Source organism: Rhea americana, unplaced genomic scaffold, assembly GCF_003343005.1.
Source record: "Rhea americana isolate MKP2758 unplaced genomic scaffold, rheAme1 scaffold_90, whole genome shotgun sequence".
NCBI classification, from domain to species: domain Eukaryota; kingdom Metazoa; phylum Chordata; class Aves; order Rheiformes; family Rheidae; genus Rhea; species Rhea americana.
In genome coordinates this window covers 3,019,696-3,038,474 of record NW_028187089.1, presented here as the reverse complement: position 1 = coordinate 3,038,474, position 18,779 = coordinate 3,019,696, and the positions used below count along the sequence as shown (strand labels likewise).

The 18,779-nt window shown below is 48.1% G+C and overlaps 1 protein-coding gene across 3 annotated transcripts in view; it reads right to left on the bottom strand.

Annotated features, from left to right (window-relative positions):
- Positions 1 to 18,779, bottom strand: part of MID2 (midline 2) — a 167,975-nt gene that overhangs the window by 33,227 nt on the left and 115,969 nt on the right. For all 3 annotated transcript variants that reach the window (XM_085324234.1, XM_085324236.1, XM_085324235.1), the window contains 2 exons: positions 13,315 to 13,422; positions 1,229 to 1,377 (listed from right to left, as the gene is read on the bottom strand). In XM_085324234.1, coding sequence (XP_085180360.1) covers positions 1,229 to 1,377; positions 13,315 to 13,422 — 257 coding nt within the window. The remainder of the gene's footprint in view (positions 1 to 1,228; positions 1,378 to 13,314; positions 13,423 to 18,779) is intronic.

Below are 18,779 nucleotides of genomic sequence, written 5' to 3'. Positions count from 1 at the left end.
CAGAGGCTGCCAAAATCGGGAGGAGCTGGGAGYATGGATCCATGAGGAGCAGTGGAGGAGATGGGTGGGCAGAGAGGATGTGAAGGGGGACCTGGCARCAGCGATAGCTGCTTGAAGGGCAGGGGCAGACTTGACAGAGCCAAATGCCTCTTGGTGGTGTAAGGCATTAGACTGAAGGGTGACGCTACAAGCTGTGCTGTGGGAGTCCCATAGGGCATWAGGAAAAGCTCCTTCCCCAGGAGGGTGGCATGGTGCTGATGACAGCCCTGCTGCGAGCGTGCAGTGGGGCTGAAGACTCTTGAGCTCTCTTCACGTCAGGATTTCTCTGAGTCCTTCAGCCCAGGGACCAACATTTGCCCTGGTGCACCCTAGACGGTCAACTTCATTAGGCCCTGCCATGATATYCCCCATTCCAGGCTACGGCATGAGGAGGTTCAGACTGGGTCTGTGATGCAGACATTTTTTGCTAACCTTTCCTACTGCTGTAATATTATTCACACTATGATGGTGTGACCCCAACAGCCCCTACCCACCTACATGCATTTTAAGTGTATTAAGGGTGCTCTGACCAGCTCTAGTCTGAATGACAGAGAACCTTCTCAAGCCCTGTCTAGGGGCAACACCCCACTGGGCACACTGCTGTAGATCTGAATCACTAAGTGCCTCGGGTACAAGATCTTCCTCCACCCTTCCTTGCTCCTGGACTCACCCTACAGCAATTCATGGTACTAAGTCAGGAGTTCCTGAGAGATCATCTGAGATCAGTTACTACTTAGTTAGTGAATCCCACCTAAACCATTGAATGTTTCACTTGGCCCTGTATTCTGGCTGTTTTCGGCCAGCTCACTTTCACAGATATTTCTTAAATTCTTGTTGTTCTAGTCTTGTTTGCTGACTGCACCACACCACATAGTAGGCTATTCAGCTCGGCAGCAATATGATGCTTGGAGAAAGTATGCTGTATATCATGAGTGATACAGAGAGGCCAACAAGCGCATCCTTTCCCCAGCAGTGGCTGGGTGCAACATGCAGGAAAGCTGTAGCCATTTAGACTTATGCAAAATAGGTGGGGATGATGGAGTACTCCCTGGGCAGACCAGTCTCTGAGGGAGCAGGGTGCTGTATTCAGAGGACAACCCCTTACTGCTGGGCCAAGAAGTGCTGTCACCAATTTCCCAGACACCAACCACAATCAAACTTGCTAATTACCGCTACATTGTGAACGCACCTCTCCGCCACATTCCTGGCTGTCTGCAGGAATCGCGCGTGGTCATTCTCTTTCAGGATATGCTCTGCTTGATTTATGAGGACTGTTGAGCGCTCGAGACACTGCCGGCAGTTAGCGACCTGCTGGGCCAACTTCCTCAGCTTCATCACCTGAGAGAGGAGCAGAAGRAAATGAAAATACTCAGAAATCAGCAGTCAGAGAAGATTTGCAAGGAGCCCTGGGAGTCTTGCCCAYGAATCAGCTGGCTCGAGCTGTCTTGTTTAGGCTGGGGTGGACAGTGAAGCTGGCGTGCTTGCTAAGCCAGCCCCAGGGCACATAACATGCAGAGYTTGAAAAGCAAAGGAGAAACCCTCATCCTACCTCAGTAGCTGCTCAGTGGAAGTGAGAAGTGGAGAAATCACATGGAAATGTCTCCAAGGGCTTTGGAGGGAAAGGGAGAGCATCAACACACTTTCCATGTTAATTTTTGATTACAGATGGCAAAGCCACMGGGGAAAGTCTCTGTGCTATTCTAAAGGTCCCACATGTGATCAAAASAGCAGAACAATGCGTCTTCTCTTTACTCTTCCTACACAAATGCTCACAGTCTTATTTGCACTATGCCTTCCTCTCCCTCAGCACATCCGGGCTGGCTCCTTGMAGATGTGGCCAGGAGAGAAGCACTCTTACAAAATAATTCAGCACAATGCAAAGAAATTTCACACTTGTTTGGCATTGCTCAGCAACAGTAGAGCTCAGACTTGTTGCTGGAAAATGTCACCTTTCCCACCACAGATCATTCTGCAGTTATGGGCTCCAATAAGATGGGATGGGTGAGTTACCTGCGACACAGGGAAGTACTACCACTGAGCTAAAAAGCAAGCCCAGACACAAACTTGCATCTAAAAACAAGGCATGTGGCAGGAACAGGCTCTGCTCCATTCCACACAAGTTTCACRTGAGTCCTGCACAGACTAGTGTTCGGGGCAGGGATACAGGGCCTCCTCTGCTTTTGACAGCCTCACTGTTCTTGCTGCATCTAGTGGAAACTCAGATGTGATCCAGCCAGCATAGTAAATGGGAGATGAAGTGATGCCAGAGAAACTATGCCTGCATCTTCAGTTCTCTCTCCACAAGACTCCTTGAAAGATATTCATTGATGGCTTAAGACAATGTTGAACAAGCCATAAAGGAATAAACACGGACGATGCATTTGATGGCATCTCTCTCTCTCTCTTCTGCAAAATAATGGAGCTCAGCAGCTGTGAGGTAAGCAAAGAAACCAGAACAAATGTATTTCTTAGGCTAAATCTCCATGSCYATACACAGGGGAACATGGTGCTGAACAACTAGGRAACAAGTTCAGAAGGGTACTTAGGTGAAAGTCCTCTTAGAACATGACTCAGCTAACTGCTGCTCCCCCAAAACTCCTAAATCCTCCAGGCAGCTAGGGCAAAGATGAATGAAAGTCAGATTTATAGATAAGTTTAAAGAGAAACTCTTATTCTTGTACTACACAGAAGCACTGCCGCCACATCCCCTACTGAAAACAGAATCAAGCAATCAAGCTACTCCTGCTGTTTTGTAAGAAAGAGAAATGCACAGCTTTAGAGATGCTTTTTCCTTAGCRTAGCTCCTTTCCAGCAGCAAACACAAGCCCCAGATTGTTCCAGGTGTCGCTCACCAATTGCAATGGTTCCACAACACAAGAGAGCTGTCATGCTTTGTAGGGTCTCCTSAATTAAGGTCTATGGCTCCAACAACAAAATAATCACTGGATCCCTTTCTTTCCCTCCCTTCTCTATGTGAATGCATACACATACATGTAGCCAGTTTGGCACTGATTTCACATCAGGCTGCACCAATTTAAATTCGATCACAACGTAGCTCTCAAACCCTGCCAGAATCCCTCCCTTTTCAGTAGCTAGGAAGCAGAAGATACCAAGCAGAGGGTAAAAGGACAGTAAAAGAACTGAATAAAATTCAGAAGCAATGGGGAGTTGTCAAAAACTAGACAACTTCACACTGGAAATGGGAAAACTCAAACACGAGCCAGGAGCAGACAAGGCCACTGGGAAAAAGGGACTTTACAGAGGAGCCTGGAGCCAACACACATTTCCTCGTTAGGAGCACAGGGGAATTTAAGAAAGCCTTGAGCTGAAGGTGCTGAGATCAATACCATGTGTTTAGAACACGCCGTACCATTGTTCTTGCTGCTGATGCTTAGCTGGAGCCAGAGACAGTATTTTGATTCAGTGGACACTCCTGGGTCCTACTCTRGCACCAGTAAAGACACACAAGGAAGGGTATGAGCACAAAGGGAATTGCGTTAAGGACCACACTGGAAGCTATTCTGTATCTGGAAAACCATCTTGAGACAGGGCAACTTGGTAATTGCTAACGAAATATAAATTCCCTGTGCCCTGTTCCTTGATTCACCACTGTGTTTGTGTATGTAGTGAAGAACCGTCCAGATACCTAAAGGAGGAGAAAGCATCTTTCAGAAGATGGAACTGGGAATATTTGAAACAGCAGGTTCAGAAATAATAAATCCTACTTTGGACATCTGCCTTGTATTCTTCAGCTGTACCACACATTAGACTCTCCTGAAAGGCATYGCACAAATGTATTTTAAAATTAAACAGATGATAACCCTCCAGGAGTGTGTGTAGGAGGGATCAGTCAGCGAGACAGCATGCCTTTTAGCTTATTTAGAAGACACCTGCAACCAAGCATTGTGCTGGACTCATTCTGCAAGAGTGAAATGACAGAGTCTTACACTTGCTGTCTCTGGCCTATACTACCACATGCACATGCAATTCTTCCAGCACATCTCCAATGGGAGCAACTGGCATCTTGCAGTCCTCACTCGCAAGCCTATGTACACCAGCCCTCCCCTGCTCCCTCCTCGACGCAAGGGCTGCCCACCAGCCACGCGGCCTCTGCATTACAGTCCCCTGCCAGCCCTACCTCTCACTGCCCCGGTGCACGTAGAGCTGCTTGGAGGTGTCTGGGCACAGAYGCACACTGCCTGCCTTCCTCCCATCTGCTCCTGCCCAGCAGTTCTCCCCTCCCAGCTGAATTTTCACACCCTGAGACTATTTCCCTGTTTCCTTTTTTAACTAGAGACTAGGGCATTTTGCGAGCCTTGTAAAGCCCCCATGACAGCGGCTCCCAAAGCTTCTCATTTGGCAGCTCCTCGCTCACYGCCACTGCCCTGGAGCACACTGTCAATCTGAAACCCCCGTCCACAGTTTGAAAATCTGACAAGAAACAAGAGCAAGAGCTTTCAGAGCTGACAGGGAGAATACTTGAGCTGCTCTTTCAAGGTGTCAGCGCTGTCAGTGCTTTTACAATTAAATATCATGCTAATCCCCTTCCTGACACCACATCTCTGCTCTCCCTTGCATTGGTCTAGGGGACCAGGCTTCTTTCCATCAGCTCCCAGTCTGAGCAGCTCCCTCAGCACTTTTGCAGGAGCTCAGAATAGATTGAACCAAGGGATAAAAGCCAATGAATGAACTCCGAGCATCTCAAGCCAAGAAAAATCCACAACTATGTACCCCTCTGCATACACCAAAGGGTTTGCATGCATCCTGAGACACACCTGGGTGCCACTGATGGTATTGTACAGGTTCACAGAGGAATATTCATGTGCCAGCCCTCATCATTTCAGCACTGGGCAGCCCTTGAAGCAGCTCGCCAGGCTGCAGTAAAAGGAGAACTCATGGTAAATTATGTGATAGGTTAAGACACCTGGGCAACCCTCCAAACAATACCTTGAGTCAAGCGGAGCTGAAACATGGTCCTCAATAAACTGACGTGAAGTCAGACTTTGGTTGGAAATGACAGTCAGTCACAGCTAGGGTCAAGGTATGAAGTTCTCTGTATCCTAAGGGAAAGGGACACACTTTGACCCAATACCAAGGCTCAGACACTAGTACAAGGCTTGGGCTCCATGCAGAGCAAGGGACCATCATGAGCCCATCTGGCAAGTGACAGGCGCCATCTCTTCAGGTTGCTCTCCTGAGGCTCCTGGCATCTCAGCCTAATCTTCATTGAGTCTCAGCCACTCACACTCATTCAGTTTCCAAGGTCAATGGGTTTGCACAGATAGGACCTCACAGCTAAGTGTATCTTCAACCTGTCCCTTCACCTGTCCCCCTTGCTCTCCCAAAGCAATAAGGGATGGTGGAGAGAGGATGTCACTGGTGAGAATGAGTAAAACCCAGCTGACAAGATATGTGTTCTTCCTGCTGTAATCTCTTGCTCAGGGGCTGGTAGCCCAGATCTGAGCTGACTAATTGCACCCATGGTTATGTGCCCCTGGGAATGGCCCACTGTGTTGCCAGCATCAGGGAAGAGATCATTAGGGGCCTATCAGTGAGATGAGGAGGACTGCCATCACCTGTAGAGCCTCTGGTACCCTGCTAGCTCCATCCATCTGCCAGACACATCTGCTGGACCCTGGCACTTATGCCACATCAGATTTGCTGCCCATAGCCAGTGCTCCTTCTCCTAATTCTTTGGGGGGGGGTCCTCCATTTCCACACTTGGGTCCCCCTCTGAAGCCCATTGGTGTGACTCTGGGCTGCTGTCTCTCTCGTGCTCCTGTTCCATCACCTCTGGCACCAGGTGCAGCTGCGCAGAAGATCGTGGATTGGGATGACCATGCCATGTTAGCTCTGGCCATGTCATGTGGCTCCCAGCAGATGAGAGAGGCAGCAGCAGAGTACAGCAAATATAGAAGATGCTGGACAGCTGCAGAGAAACATGAAGAGTGGAGCAGGAAGAGGGAAGGAGGCAAGAGAGCAAGTCTCTGCGGTTTAATAGCTCTGCTCCCCCCATGGTGTTCTGACAACTCCCAGATGCTCAGACACATGCACACACAGAGCTCGTGTGCTGCTGGCAGGGGTGAATGGGAGCAGGATCAGATGAAACAGGTAGCGCTTGTTATGCCATATGACACTTTGATTTATGCCAGATTTGTTACCATTACTGAGGGCTGAAGTAACCTCATTATCAATAACAGACTTGTGCCTGCTTCTATTACAGCAAAAAGTCATGGGCTGTGACTCACTGTTGACTTATTCTTGCATGTAGTTTGAATTACAGCAGTAGAAAATGCACTGTGAATTCATAAATGCTCCTTTCAGGACCCCACAAGCTGCCACATACCCAATATACTCCCGTGGCCTTCCTGCTAAACCTTATTTTACTCTACTGCTGCCATGCACAGCCCTCTGTGGTGCTCTTGGGCAGGTAAAGGTGTTCTTGCATGTACCTAAGCTAGCTTGTTCCAGGTGCTAATTATGTCTGCACCCTTGGATAAAGGCTCAGCAGCTCATCAGAGTTGAGATGTGGGCTGCGCAGTCAGTTTGCCTAAAGCCAGTTCTAGTTGGCTTGTGGGACAGATGCAGCACATGTCTTTTATGGTAAGAGGCTCCAAATCCCACTGCAGATTGGCAAGGACTCCGAGGCTCTGTGCCCAGCCTCAAGAGCCTTTCCACCTTACCAGCTACCTCTGCACAGAGGACATCTCTGCAGCCAGAACCTGCCTACCATCAAAACTTTGTTCTTCCAGGCACATGAGCATGCATAAACTCAGTGATATGATCCCAAACATGACCATTTCAGGAAATGTGGAAGTGCGGAGCTGTGGGTCACAAGTTGGATGCACTGATAGAGCATAAAGAGAACAGTGACAGAGGGTGTAGGTTAGGTCCAAGGCATATGGGAAAACCTCTGCTTGCAATGGTGCATTTGAAAGAGAAAACATAGGATGCTAATGATATGGTCCACCATGACCAGAGAGGCTTGCTGCTCTGTAAGCTCCGCTTGAGGTAGCCCTGCAGGCGCACTGGTGTTAACCTCGCTTTAAAATCCACCATGCCCTTGTCTTGTCTTCATATTTAATCCCCTGACTTTGACAGTGAGGAGGTGAGAGCAGCAGTGAGCCAACTGCCCTAGGCCAGCCCTGCAGAACCTTCTCCATGGTTCAAGTGCTGCTGTGGAAGGGCTGAGCTGGCACACGTTGTGCTGCATCACTGAGACCAAGCGTCACTGGACATGCTGGAGCCGAGGGGGATTGCAACCCTCGCAGAGGCCAGGCCACCCAGCAAAGCCCTTCTGGGAGAGAAACATACAGGGCAGAGGTTACACTGCTCGCTGTAACACACACTGTCCCCAGAGTCCTGTGTCTTCTTCTCTGCCAAGTGTTCAGGCTGCAGCAGCCAGGTGCTGTGTGCCCTGTTGGGCTTTTCTGCAATTAGGACTACAAACCTGACTTTGCTAAAGGGCAGGTCTTCAGAGCTCATGGGTTTTTGAGAAATGTATAAGGCTTTTAGTGGTGTGACCAAATATCCAGTCTTTTTCTTGGGGAAGCCACTGGCCCCTCAAAGACCTAAGACAGTGCGGGTACATTTCCCTTAAGTACGTAAAAATTGTTCCTAAATATTAACTCTCCTTGTTTCTTCCCAGGAAAGGAGGGCAGAGAGCTCTGATGACCTGTGATCCTGCATCTGCTCCTTGCTGAGAATTGAAATGAATGTAATTGTACCAAAGCTGCCCTGCTACCCTTCTCGCCTCTAAGAAGAACATCCATGTGGAGATGCATCCCATACCATAACTAATGTGTCAGCACTGCCAGAGGCTCACCACTTTCTCATGCATTATTTTTAAAGTCACAGATCCTGCAGTGAAGTGATTGCATCAGAAAGTCTGCTGTCATTTTCTTTATCTGCTTCAGTTCTCTCCTTGTTGCAGCAAAAAAGCGTAAGAACGTGACCTGATGAGGCTCAGAAACAAGAAACCCTTGAAAAGACTCTTTCACTGATTACTTTTGACAATCCCATGATTTTTCATTCAATTCCATCATTTCAGGGGCTGAATTTCGAGCCTGGAAAAGCTGGGGTCGCCAAAAGTCCYTTCTCAGAAATACATGCTGGCTCCCGTGCACTGGGATTTCCGTCTCCATGGGGCAYGGAGCCCAGGGTTCCTCGCAGCTGGAATGAACACCTCTGATCATCCCGCTGCAAACCTGGGACTGCAATTAGCACAGCACTATTCAGGGCAGGTGTGATGGGCAGCGAAGACTTGAAGCAGCCATCCAAAGAGCAGAGGACTCAGCTGGCTTATTGGATAAGATACAGATGAATAAAGCCAGGGATACAGAATCTAAAATGATGGTGTGGGTCATTCCATACCTACTGCCATTTRCCTCTCATGTCTTTCTCGCTTCCTAGTTTACAGTGCATCGGAGCATAGCTTTGAACAAAATTATCAGAGAGCAAGAGGATGTCAGTTTGGATAAATGACAGGCAAGAAGGGGAACCAGGAAGACGTACAAGTGTCATAGACCAACTACAGAAAATAGTAAGAAGCTGACAGCCAGCTGGATTCTGCCCTTGGCTAAAGGTAAGTACAGAAGATTAGCAGAAATGTTTTGCTGGATGGGAAAGGCAAAGAGTATTATACCAATTAYAGCTTCTGATTTATTGTAACCTGTGATCATATTGTTGTGATATGGCTATTAATAGCTATGTTTGATAAGTAAATGGTCAAAGAGACAACTCCAGATATTAGTAGGGGGCAATAGTATCTTCTGAAACTGGGGTACTGCTAATAGGGAATTACTAGCTTCACAAAGACAGGCCCAGCATGCTGATGAGTAACACCACAGAAAGGGTTGTCGTGCCTCCCCCCAGGGCATCTGTAATGGGAGGAAGTGCCAGCAGAGGCACTGAGTGGGAAATGCAGGCTCATCTTAGCTAGCAGCAGCCSTTCAGAACTCAAAACGACTATTTACACAAGGAAGTGAGTCTCCTGCTGGGACTTAATGGGCTGATGGATGGTTCATTTGATGACCAAACTGATCAGAAAAATTACCAAAGAGAGGCTAACGAAGAGAAACAAACAGATTTTTGTTTCAAGAAAGAACTACAGGAGCCTTAAAACAGCAATTAGCTACAGGTGGGAAAAAACAGGGAGAACCCCTGCTCTCAATATGAACAGTCCTAGGACCCAGTTGTGCACAGGGAGACCACGTTTCCTTGGCCACATCCCAGGAATGACCAGAGATGGTAGTGAGGATGCATTAATCAAAGACAAAGTCTCTGCTGYGGCTTAAATTGGTGCAGATGCCCTGGCCTGTACCCAGCAGAGCTGGGCTGTGACTCCAGCACCTGCTAGTGCCACGAGTGGGTGGCACGGGTGCTGGCACCTGCAGGGCAGATCCAAGCTGTAGCAGAGTGCTCTTCAAGGCAGCACAGCTACCTGCTTTTCTACTGTTCCTCCTCTCTCATCCTCCCCAGTGATTTTCTCTATTTCCTGGTTCTTTCCCATATATTTCCACTGCCTTGGTACCATGTTCACTACAGATGAGCAGCAGCAACTCCCATCTCACTGGGGCACTGCACGGGCTCATTTGATCAGTGATGGTATCCAAGCCACAGCAMAACATATATCTGAGCACCACCATGTGTGGCAGGCTGGGCATATCTGTACTCWGAGCCAGGTGCTGCACGTGTACTCTCCAGCATCCAGCATTTGGTAGGTTTCCAAAGACATATGTGATACATCCAGGAAGAGCTTTTTCCTAGGATTATTGGAATACAAGACGCATACAGGCTGTACACAGCTTCCTTATGTCAAAGCGCCSAGCATTCCCAGTCTAGTCCCTGGAGATGCCTTGTCCAGGAGTGTGGAGGATTTGCTAACTCCTCCTGTGAGCTGCAGCCCCTCATTGACTCCTCTTCTGGCATCTTGTTCCTCCCATCATTGACTGAGCATAAATTCAGGCTGCTGCTCCTGCTCCCTCCCAAGCCTCAGCCTCACAGCATTCTCCTTCTGCCTTCTGCTAAATCAGGTGACACAGACATGGTATGGAGCACCTAATTCCTCCCAGAACTGCAAGGCACTGTTATGTCCATTGCATACCTATGCACTGTATTCTTACTCTCCATACGGCCTCTCTGGGTGTTCATTCTAATTAAATCTTACAATGCCATCCTTCCTCTAAGGTGTCTGATGTGGCAATGTGTAAATTCCATGTTGGCAGAGGGTATGGAAAGAGGAGCAGAGATCAAGTTCCCACTTTGTGGTCCACTACACAGGTGAACATCACAATATTCTGTCTTCCCCGTTATCACCCAGGTTCAGAGCTCCATTCTACAGAGAAACATAGTCATGGTCCTTCCCTCTCCTCTTTCTGAGATGGACAAGCTCATGCACTATTTCCATCTGGATACCCAATATATTTTTGTCTATAAATGAGAGAGAAAGAGAGAGGCTCATTTGCAGTGTGAGCATTTTCTGTGGCACCAAGAGGCAGAGGGGCATCCTCTCGACCCCGTTTGCTCTCCCACTATTGGTGAGCAGGGAAGCAGGTGGGTATCGGTAGGATTAAACCMATGTGAGAGCAGAACCTAGCCTGGAGGGCTGGCTTTGTTCCAACTGAGTTGTTTGAAATCTATTCAGGTTATTGGGTTTGAAATCTAACTCAAAGAAACCCCAAGCTGTGCCAGCCTTCAAAGCTGCTGTTGTGAAAGGGGAATGTTGTTTTAGCGCTGAACTCTAACGTAAGCAATGCCTGCAGAGTTTAGCTCTGGCTGGGAATGAACTGCTGGCCTGACATTTTTGCCTCTGCAGTGACTTYTCTTCCCAGGCTCAGGGATGCCACTCTTTCCAAAGCCATGTGCCACTGCGATCAAGCTGTTCAATGCAGTGACATGCACCATACGTTTGGCCATTTGTCAGGAAAACAGCATAGAACAAATGGAAAACTAAATGGCAACTCACCAGAAATGCACTGTTTCTCACTTTGCAGTCTGAGTGCTTTAAAATATCTGCAGTCTCCAGTACTTCCTCCTTTTTTGGCTTTTTATWTTGTCAAATGTTTGAGGCTGGAGCTCCTAGGAAAGGCTGCTTCCCATTCACACTTGGAATCATAGAGTTCATTCTCATAGGTGTTACGCTGCTGAGAGGATGGAGAAAGTCTGTCTCCTCGACAGTTCTCCAGATGTCTCATTCCCTGCATTATTTCTGAACAGCTGAGACCAAAACACAGACTGGCCTGCAAACAGCCTGCCACTGAGCTGCGTTTCCTTCAGCCTCAGCATTGCCAGCTATGGCAGCATGGGTTTCATTACAGTGCTGCAAAGCGGCACACTTTCATCTCCAGTCCAATTTCACTAGCAAAAAAGCTCATTTCCATTTCCAGGCAACTTACTAAGGAGCAGCTCCTGCAAAGCAATTTGCATGTTGGCAGAAAAAGACCAGGACTTTTACTCAGCAGCCCTGGGCATTTTGGAGGTGAGTGGGGACAGCAATTAGGAAGCTTGCAGGAGCAGCGCAGTTTTTGCTTTGCTTCCCTGGAGGTGCTGGGTCAGTGGATGGCATGCAGCACCAGCTCTGAGCCTTACCATGCCAGTGCTATCATGTCTTGGAAGGTGAGTCTCCAAAGGTTTGGTGCAGCTGCACTTCTGAATATCATTCACTGCCCTTTTGCACTAGCTTATGTTGCAAAGCCAACAAATGGTTCCCCAACTATTGGGATTAATGAGTCCTAAGGACTCTGTCCTGCATCCCCTGATCTCCCCCATCTGCCATTCTTCTCCCTGGTACTTCTAGCTTCCTTCCACATTCCCAACATCCTTCTCCAGGCTAGATGCTGGGCTTGTAGCTGCATGGTCACAAGCTTACTGGCTCACATCCTGTGAATTTGTAAGCCACTGAGCTCTGCATCTCCTTCCATTGTTGGGCACTGATCAGGGCCTCTCTCCTCTATCCAGCTGATAATTCTCATGAAATCTGTAGTAAAATAACATCTTTGAGACTTTTAGCCCTCTGCCAAGTGTGGCTGAAATTGGACAACAGGGTCAAAAGATGTTAAGGGGAGAGGGTGGGAACCGAGAAGCAGACAGGCAGATGTACCAGCAGACGGCACCGTTACGTAAGGTACGCTTTCTTAAGTGGCTAGGCTAAAAACACACACAAGTTAAAGCTGTTACTCCTACTGAGGGTGCAGGAATTGGAGCGGGTACACTGGGTATCTCTCCCACGCATGCACATAGCATAACCCACTTCCAACCCCTTGCCTGCACAAAAAGTCTATATTTTGGGTGACGACATTCCAAGTAGGAAGAGCTCTCTGACTTAATGTTGGTGCTGGGATGGATTCATTTGGCTGGAGTTGAGCGTATATTCAAGCTCGATGAGAAAGAAAAACAGCTTGTGCTCACGTACTATAAACTCCCATTGGAGCCATTTGGACAGAGATGGAGTCACGCTTTACAGTAGGAAGGAGACTCTACAATAACAGAGTGAAAGGTTGAAGTACCAGCACCACTAACAGCAACTGAACTCACTTGGACTTAGCATATGCTTTAATTTAAGAAGCACAGATGATCGTTTGAGCCTCTACCCACGGAAAGGAAACAAATGTGAAAAGCTAGGACCCCTGGAACTGCTGGATAAAAAGTCCAAACACCTCAAAACTCCAGAAAAGCCAACTTGCCTAAGGCTAAACTGCAATGCAGAACATGCGACTTTATCTGCAGCGAAGGACTAAGATGGCCTTTCAATATTAATTCAACATTATTATATTAACATCACAGTGTTATAAAACCCCTGAGGAAGCTGTCTGGACTAATGCAAGCAACTGCATCAATTTATCATGCTAATCAACACGCTTTCCCTCCTCTAGCCATGACCTTTCTAATATGGATGTGTCCTCAGCAGAGGAGCCTTGGGGACAGCAACAGTGAGGGATACCTGGACTCACACCCACTACCTGCACTCATTGCAGGGAGAGGAAGGTGTGTGATGGCTGTCCAAAACAATTCTTTCAGTAGAAAGGCAACACTCACTGTACAGTAATGCCCTTTGCGTGTTGCTGTCACATTCCAGCATTCCAGGCTGCTGAATTGCTGTGATGTGCCTGCAGAAGAGGGACAGAGCCTGCGAGGCAGCAGCAGTTGGCCCATGGCACAGGAGGTCAGCTCACTGCAGCTGGGGATGCAGACAGGCCCTCGTGCACTCATGCCTCCCCCACTGCATCAGGCATTCACCCCTTACTTCTTCTGAAATCCTGAGCTGGCCTTCCTTACCTTGGTCTCTTTGATCTTGACGGCGATGACTTGTTTGCGCTGGCGGATGATCTCCATAAGCTCATCACACTCCTCCATCAGCTTGGCCTCATGCATGGCTGTATTCACCTAGCCAGGAACAGCAGAAACCCCACACTGTTAGAAGGTGACACACTTGCCTCTTGGCCTGGCAGCTCCAGTGGCTCTTGCAGCTCAGACTGAGAGAAAAGCAATGGCTTTCCCTTGCCAGGTCCCTGTGGTGCCCCAGATTCTGAGCCCGGGTCTGCTGGCTGCCAGGCAGGACCTAACAGTCTTATAACATTCACTGCTGCAGAGATGACAAGAGCAGAAGCAGGCTTGCACTTCTGTATCCATTTCCACTTCAGCTAGAGGAAGGAAAAGGCCAGGGAGAGGTGCAAAAGCCTCTGCAGTATTAAGCTCTTTGGTGCTCTGGCAGTGCACTCAGGGTCAGTGCTGGGTGACATGGCCATGCTGCATGACAGTATGGGCACGGATATTGTCCCTTCCCCATTACCTGGGGCAGATCACACGCAGGATAAATGCTATCTCCCCCTACTCACACTGCTGCACTGGCTGGTTCAGCCCTGCTGGGGGTGCAGCATCTCACAATCATGGCTGCATCACTTTCCAAAAAAACTAGGGTCCAGGAGTGGTGTCCAGGACACCAGACAGTGTCTATACTCGCTGCTGGCCTGAAACAGCCCTGCACAGGAATGCTCATGCATCTCTTCATATGTCCTGCATACCTCCCTTTCCTCTGCAGGGTTATTGGTTTTGGGGAGCTGTACACAGCCATGGTTATATTGCTGCTAGGCTTAGGTTGCTCTTTGCTTTCACAAGATGACTCCTTTTCCACCCCTCCCCAGCACTGGGGGCAGCCGGAGGTTATTCTGCCTGCTCTGAGGTTAGCGGCACAGGCTGCTTGTGGAAGAAAAGAGCTTCTCTGCCCTCTGCTCCTGAGCAGACCTCACAGCTTTCTCACAAGCAGATGCATCTAAAATGAGGCAGCATTCGTGTGCTAGTTAAAGGAAGAAGGATTTTAAAAACGAATGAGAAGACCCTGCTTACTATAGCAAGGTCAGCAGTGCAGCATGCCCTCACCTCAGGCCTGAGCGCAGAGGGGCAGCTCTAACTTCAAAGTATCCACAAGAGCGAGGCCTGAAAGCAATTGCTCTGCGTGGGGAAAGGGAGAGGGGAAAGTGCTGAGACAGGGCCTGAGGAATACTGCAGGGCTGCAAAGACAACACTCAGGAAATTCATGGCAGAGTCTTAWTAAAAGGGCTGAATCAGGTCTATGTGGCAGTGGCTACAGGCCACCTGGGCTAGCGTAGCCACCCTGCCTCTGCTCCCACTGCTTACTGCACTGGGCTAGACYCCCAAGTTCTGCAGTGCAAGAATGGCCCTGGAAAGGAAAGCTCTTTGTTCTCCCAGCCCTCCAGGATGCTTTCAGCAGGATTCAAGAAGCACCAGCACCTCCTCAGATGTGGCTTTTAATCCACACTGCAGGGCGAGCTGGACAGCCGCTGGGCAGGATGTGCCAGGGCTGCCCAGTACAGGCAGGCAGGGTTGGTCATTGCAGTCCTYCTGCACCAGCTCTCACAGCAATGGCCCTGTGACAACTCTCTGTTGGGGCCAGGGCTCATGCCAGGAGGCCATTCACATAGCCACGCCACATGGTAGCACTTGTCAGTTGGGACAGAAACTGATGCACAAGACCCATCAAACCTATTTCACTGAGTCCTTTCTGACTGCCCCCACCTCCACCTATCCTTTATTTCACTTGCTTTTAAGATTATATGTCCCAYCACTTGGAAAAGAACAAAAATCAGTGCCCTGAACGTTGAGAGTCTCTGTTTGAGCATGCTTTTTAGAAATAACTRTCTTCCAAAAAAGTACCAGATGCTGCTGACAGCACCTGCTGCTTTGAAAAGCCCTATTTCTTTATAGTATAAATATTTGGCAATAAGTGTGTCCAGAACATAGCATTTGGACACAAGCAAGCTTTCACCAGCTCAAGGCAAATTGCTCACTGGGCTTGCAGTTTGCTTTCAGAACTGGGACAGCATCTCCTAATGGATTTTGCTATGGACAGACAATGAGGAGACCSTGGAGAGAAAACCTGCAGCCTCTTCCCCACACCATTCCCTCCCAGCCGTGTTTCCCAGTGGAACTGTGTCCCTCTCAGACATATAGCTCCAGTTGGACCCACACCAGAAGGAACAGTGGAATGAGCATCAAACAGTACTTCCATAATCACGTCTGTTCATCTTTCAGACTTCCAGTAATGTTCCCCTCTTCCTAAYCTCATTCCTAGTATTCACGGTTTGGTGACAAAGAAACACAGCCAGCTATACAGCGCAACYGGTTCTTCCTCCAGCCCTGCCTTCCAGCATCACAACAGAGAGGAAGGATTTGAGCTGGAAGAAGAGGAGATCTTGTGTAGATCTGGTCACCTGATTGTGAAGCCCAGAGAGGGAACTGAATATAACACAATCAGGCTGGCAGGCACTCCCTGAAGGTCACCTTTAGGCCTGATTAGCTATTGCAAACTGGCTTGGACATGCTCTGGCCTCTGYGGATCAAACATGATCTCCCCATAGCCTCAGCACCATGGATGATCAGCCAAGATGATCATTTTGCAGCCTGCCATCTACTGAAACATGACCRTGGGAAGATCACATTTGCTCTCCCTTCCCCTTCTGAACAACACAAAATACCGATCAGTCAGGCAATCCAAAGGCATTACCAACACACTTCATGGCTGTTCACATGCTTAAATCAACAGGTGAGAAACTGCTTCAGTTATATCTGAGATCAGCTAGTAATTAACTCTGGCAAAGTTCCTGACCCTCTCTGTTTTTCTTCTCCATCTGCAGCATGGCAATAGGGCCATGGCCAGTGGTGGTGGAAGCATGAGGCCCTCTGCACATGAGGGTGACCTAAGTGTCCCACAAAAAACAGCAAAAGCCTGGGTTTGCTCCTTCCTGTCCTCTGCATCTGGCTCCCAAAGGCAAATACACATGTACATTACCACCCAAAGTGCTATGAGGATGAAAGCATCGAGGAAGTACTACTGTCACTACTTGAACCCAAAAGAAGGGCTAACAGGCAAGGCAAGGARGAATAGACGACTGTGTGGGCTGAGCTGCTTCCCGTAAATTCATAAAAAGGTGCAGCTGCTATGTCTTCATACTCACCGGAGTTTTTCTGGTAGGAGATGAAGTCCTCTTATAACAGCAGTGGCTACCAAAAAGAATATTACAAAGGCATGTCAAGTGCCCTGAATGGTAGTGTGGCAGCCATTCAGGGCAGCAAGTCACTTCTGCAGGCTGCAAGGCATTACTGGCCCCGACTGTATTGCCTCTCTGCAATTGATCCTATTTTGTGCTCAAAGAAGATGCAGTGTTGAACACAAATGAAGAAAGGGGCCACTGGCCTTGAGCCAACTTCTCTCCACTACGATAAACATAGCAATAACTCTATCAGAAATAACAGGGGTCTGATGTCTTTCCTGCTGCCCAGAATGACATCCTGTTCTAAAGCAGACAGGGCTTGAAGCTAGGTGAAGAGGAGATGTAGAGGGTGATTCTGGTACATTTGCCTTGTTATTAGAAATTGGTAGGTGTGGAGAGGGCATGGGAGGACTTGGTGGTGAAAAGACTTTTCATCCATAATAGCAATGACATAGGAATGCCAAAATAGGACATACAGAGAGGCAGTGGGATAAATAAGTATCTAGAATTACCTCTTGTGTGGAACCTCATAAAGTTTAGAGTGCCTGATGGGCAAGGAGAGTCTCTAACTGCCCTGTCAGAAAGGACAGACGCTGCAAGCAGTAGACACCAGTGCAAAGGCTGCAGTGTGGGTGGCTCCTCTATTTGGTTTGGACTCTTTAGTAACTAATTCTGAAGCTTTGCTCTGAAAGATGTATATTTGCTAATCAAGATGGCCTTTCCACACTTGGAGAAGGAATAAATAAATGCCTGATGCCCATGGCTTCAGAGCTGTGTTCCCAGCAGGATGTCACAGCAGGCTTGTCCAGTAAGGCTTCAAATAGAACAGAGAAACACAAGCAGGAAATGCAGCAATGATTTCCTTTTCCTCAGAAGGAACCCAGACCTCCTGAGGCCACCGGCCTTTCTGCCCAAACATTACTGATCCTGAGTACAAGGGAGCTGTCTGTGTTGAGCTAGATGCTGTGACACAGGTCCCAGTAGTGGGCCAAGACATCTTGCCAGTGCCTACAGCATTCCCAGGTCCATGAACATAAGGTGACTGAATGCTTTTAGACAGACTAGCCCAACCTGTCTCCAAAGCAGATGCTTATGTTGTCCATACCAGCCACTAAAAGCAGTCACTCCAGGGCCCCAGCTCCGCACAATTATAACCATCAGTGCCAGTGTGTGACCAGGGTTTTGTCAGTTGGCAGACCTTCTGAGCCATCAGGTCCCTGTGTGTCCATCTTGAAAGTCTAGAGAAAACTGAATTCCCAGCTTAAAGGAAAAAGTGAGTTGGATCACAGCCTGATGGTGCTCCAGAGATGATGTAATCCAAGCAGAGGGACAAGTTGTCTATTCAGCTCTCCACAAACTGCTTTCCTGGTGAAAAGGCTTTTCACTGTGCCCTGGTTTTGGGTGTAGATCGTGCTGCACAGCGACCCTACCATGACAACAACTGCTTCTGCTCAGAACTAGGAACTTCGTATAACCTGGCCACCTCCATCTAGGCTTTACACATCCTTGCAAAGGAGAAGAAGGACAGCTGCACAGAGGAAACAACAGGAACATACCTGCTGTTGTACAGGGAACCAAGAAATCCTATGGAATTGGCAAGTGTCTGGCAATATATTAGTGGCATTAGACAGCAGAGCAGTAAATGAAGGGAAGGAAAAGACCATAGGAGTCCTCCCCAGAAGGTCAGGASCTGAGATACCAGAGAAGCCTCCTGAATTTCATCTCTTCAAAGTAAACTAGAGATTTTGTTGCTGGCAGCAAGGTGGAGTGTATGACATTCAAAGRAATAGGATAATAAACATTCAGTTAGTGGAGTTTTGGTCAGCAAGCGAGGGACACATGAATTCCTTGGACTGACCATAACCCCTTAACAAAGCAGAGGTGAACACACTATTGGCCTCAGTAGACAGAAGTGAGAAGCAGCTTGTTTTTGTAAAGAAACCAGGTGTCCTGCTTAATTCAGTTCAATTAATCTCTGTTGGACCCCCTTTCTGGGCTTCAAATATGCACAGTTAAGAAAAAAAAATGAAAGGAAGACATCTGAAGAGTGTAGTGAAAACACAGTTAATAGATTTTGTCTCCTCTGTCTCTAGGAAAGATCAGTATCCTTGTGTGGATAGATTTGAACAGAGGGATATACTTTATTGAAGGGAAATTGAGTGCTATCACTTAAATTAAAYAGTATACTAGATAACACAAATTAAACAGGTTTTCTTGATTTTGCAATTTCAA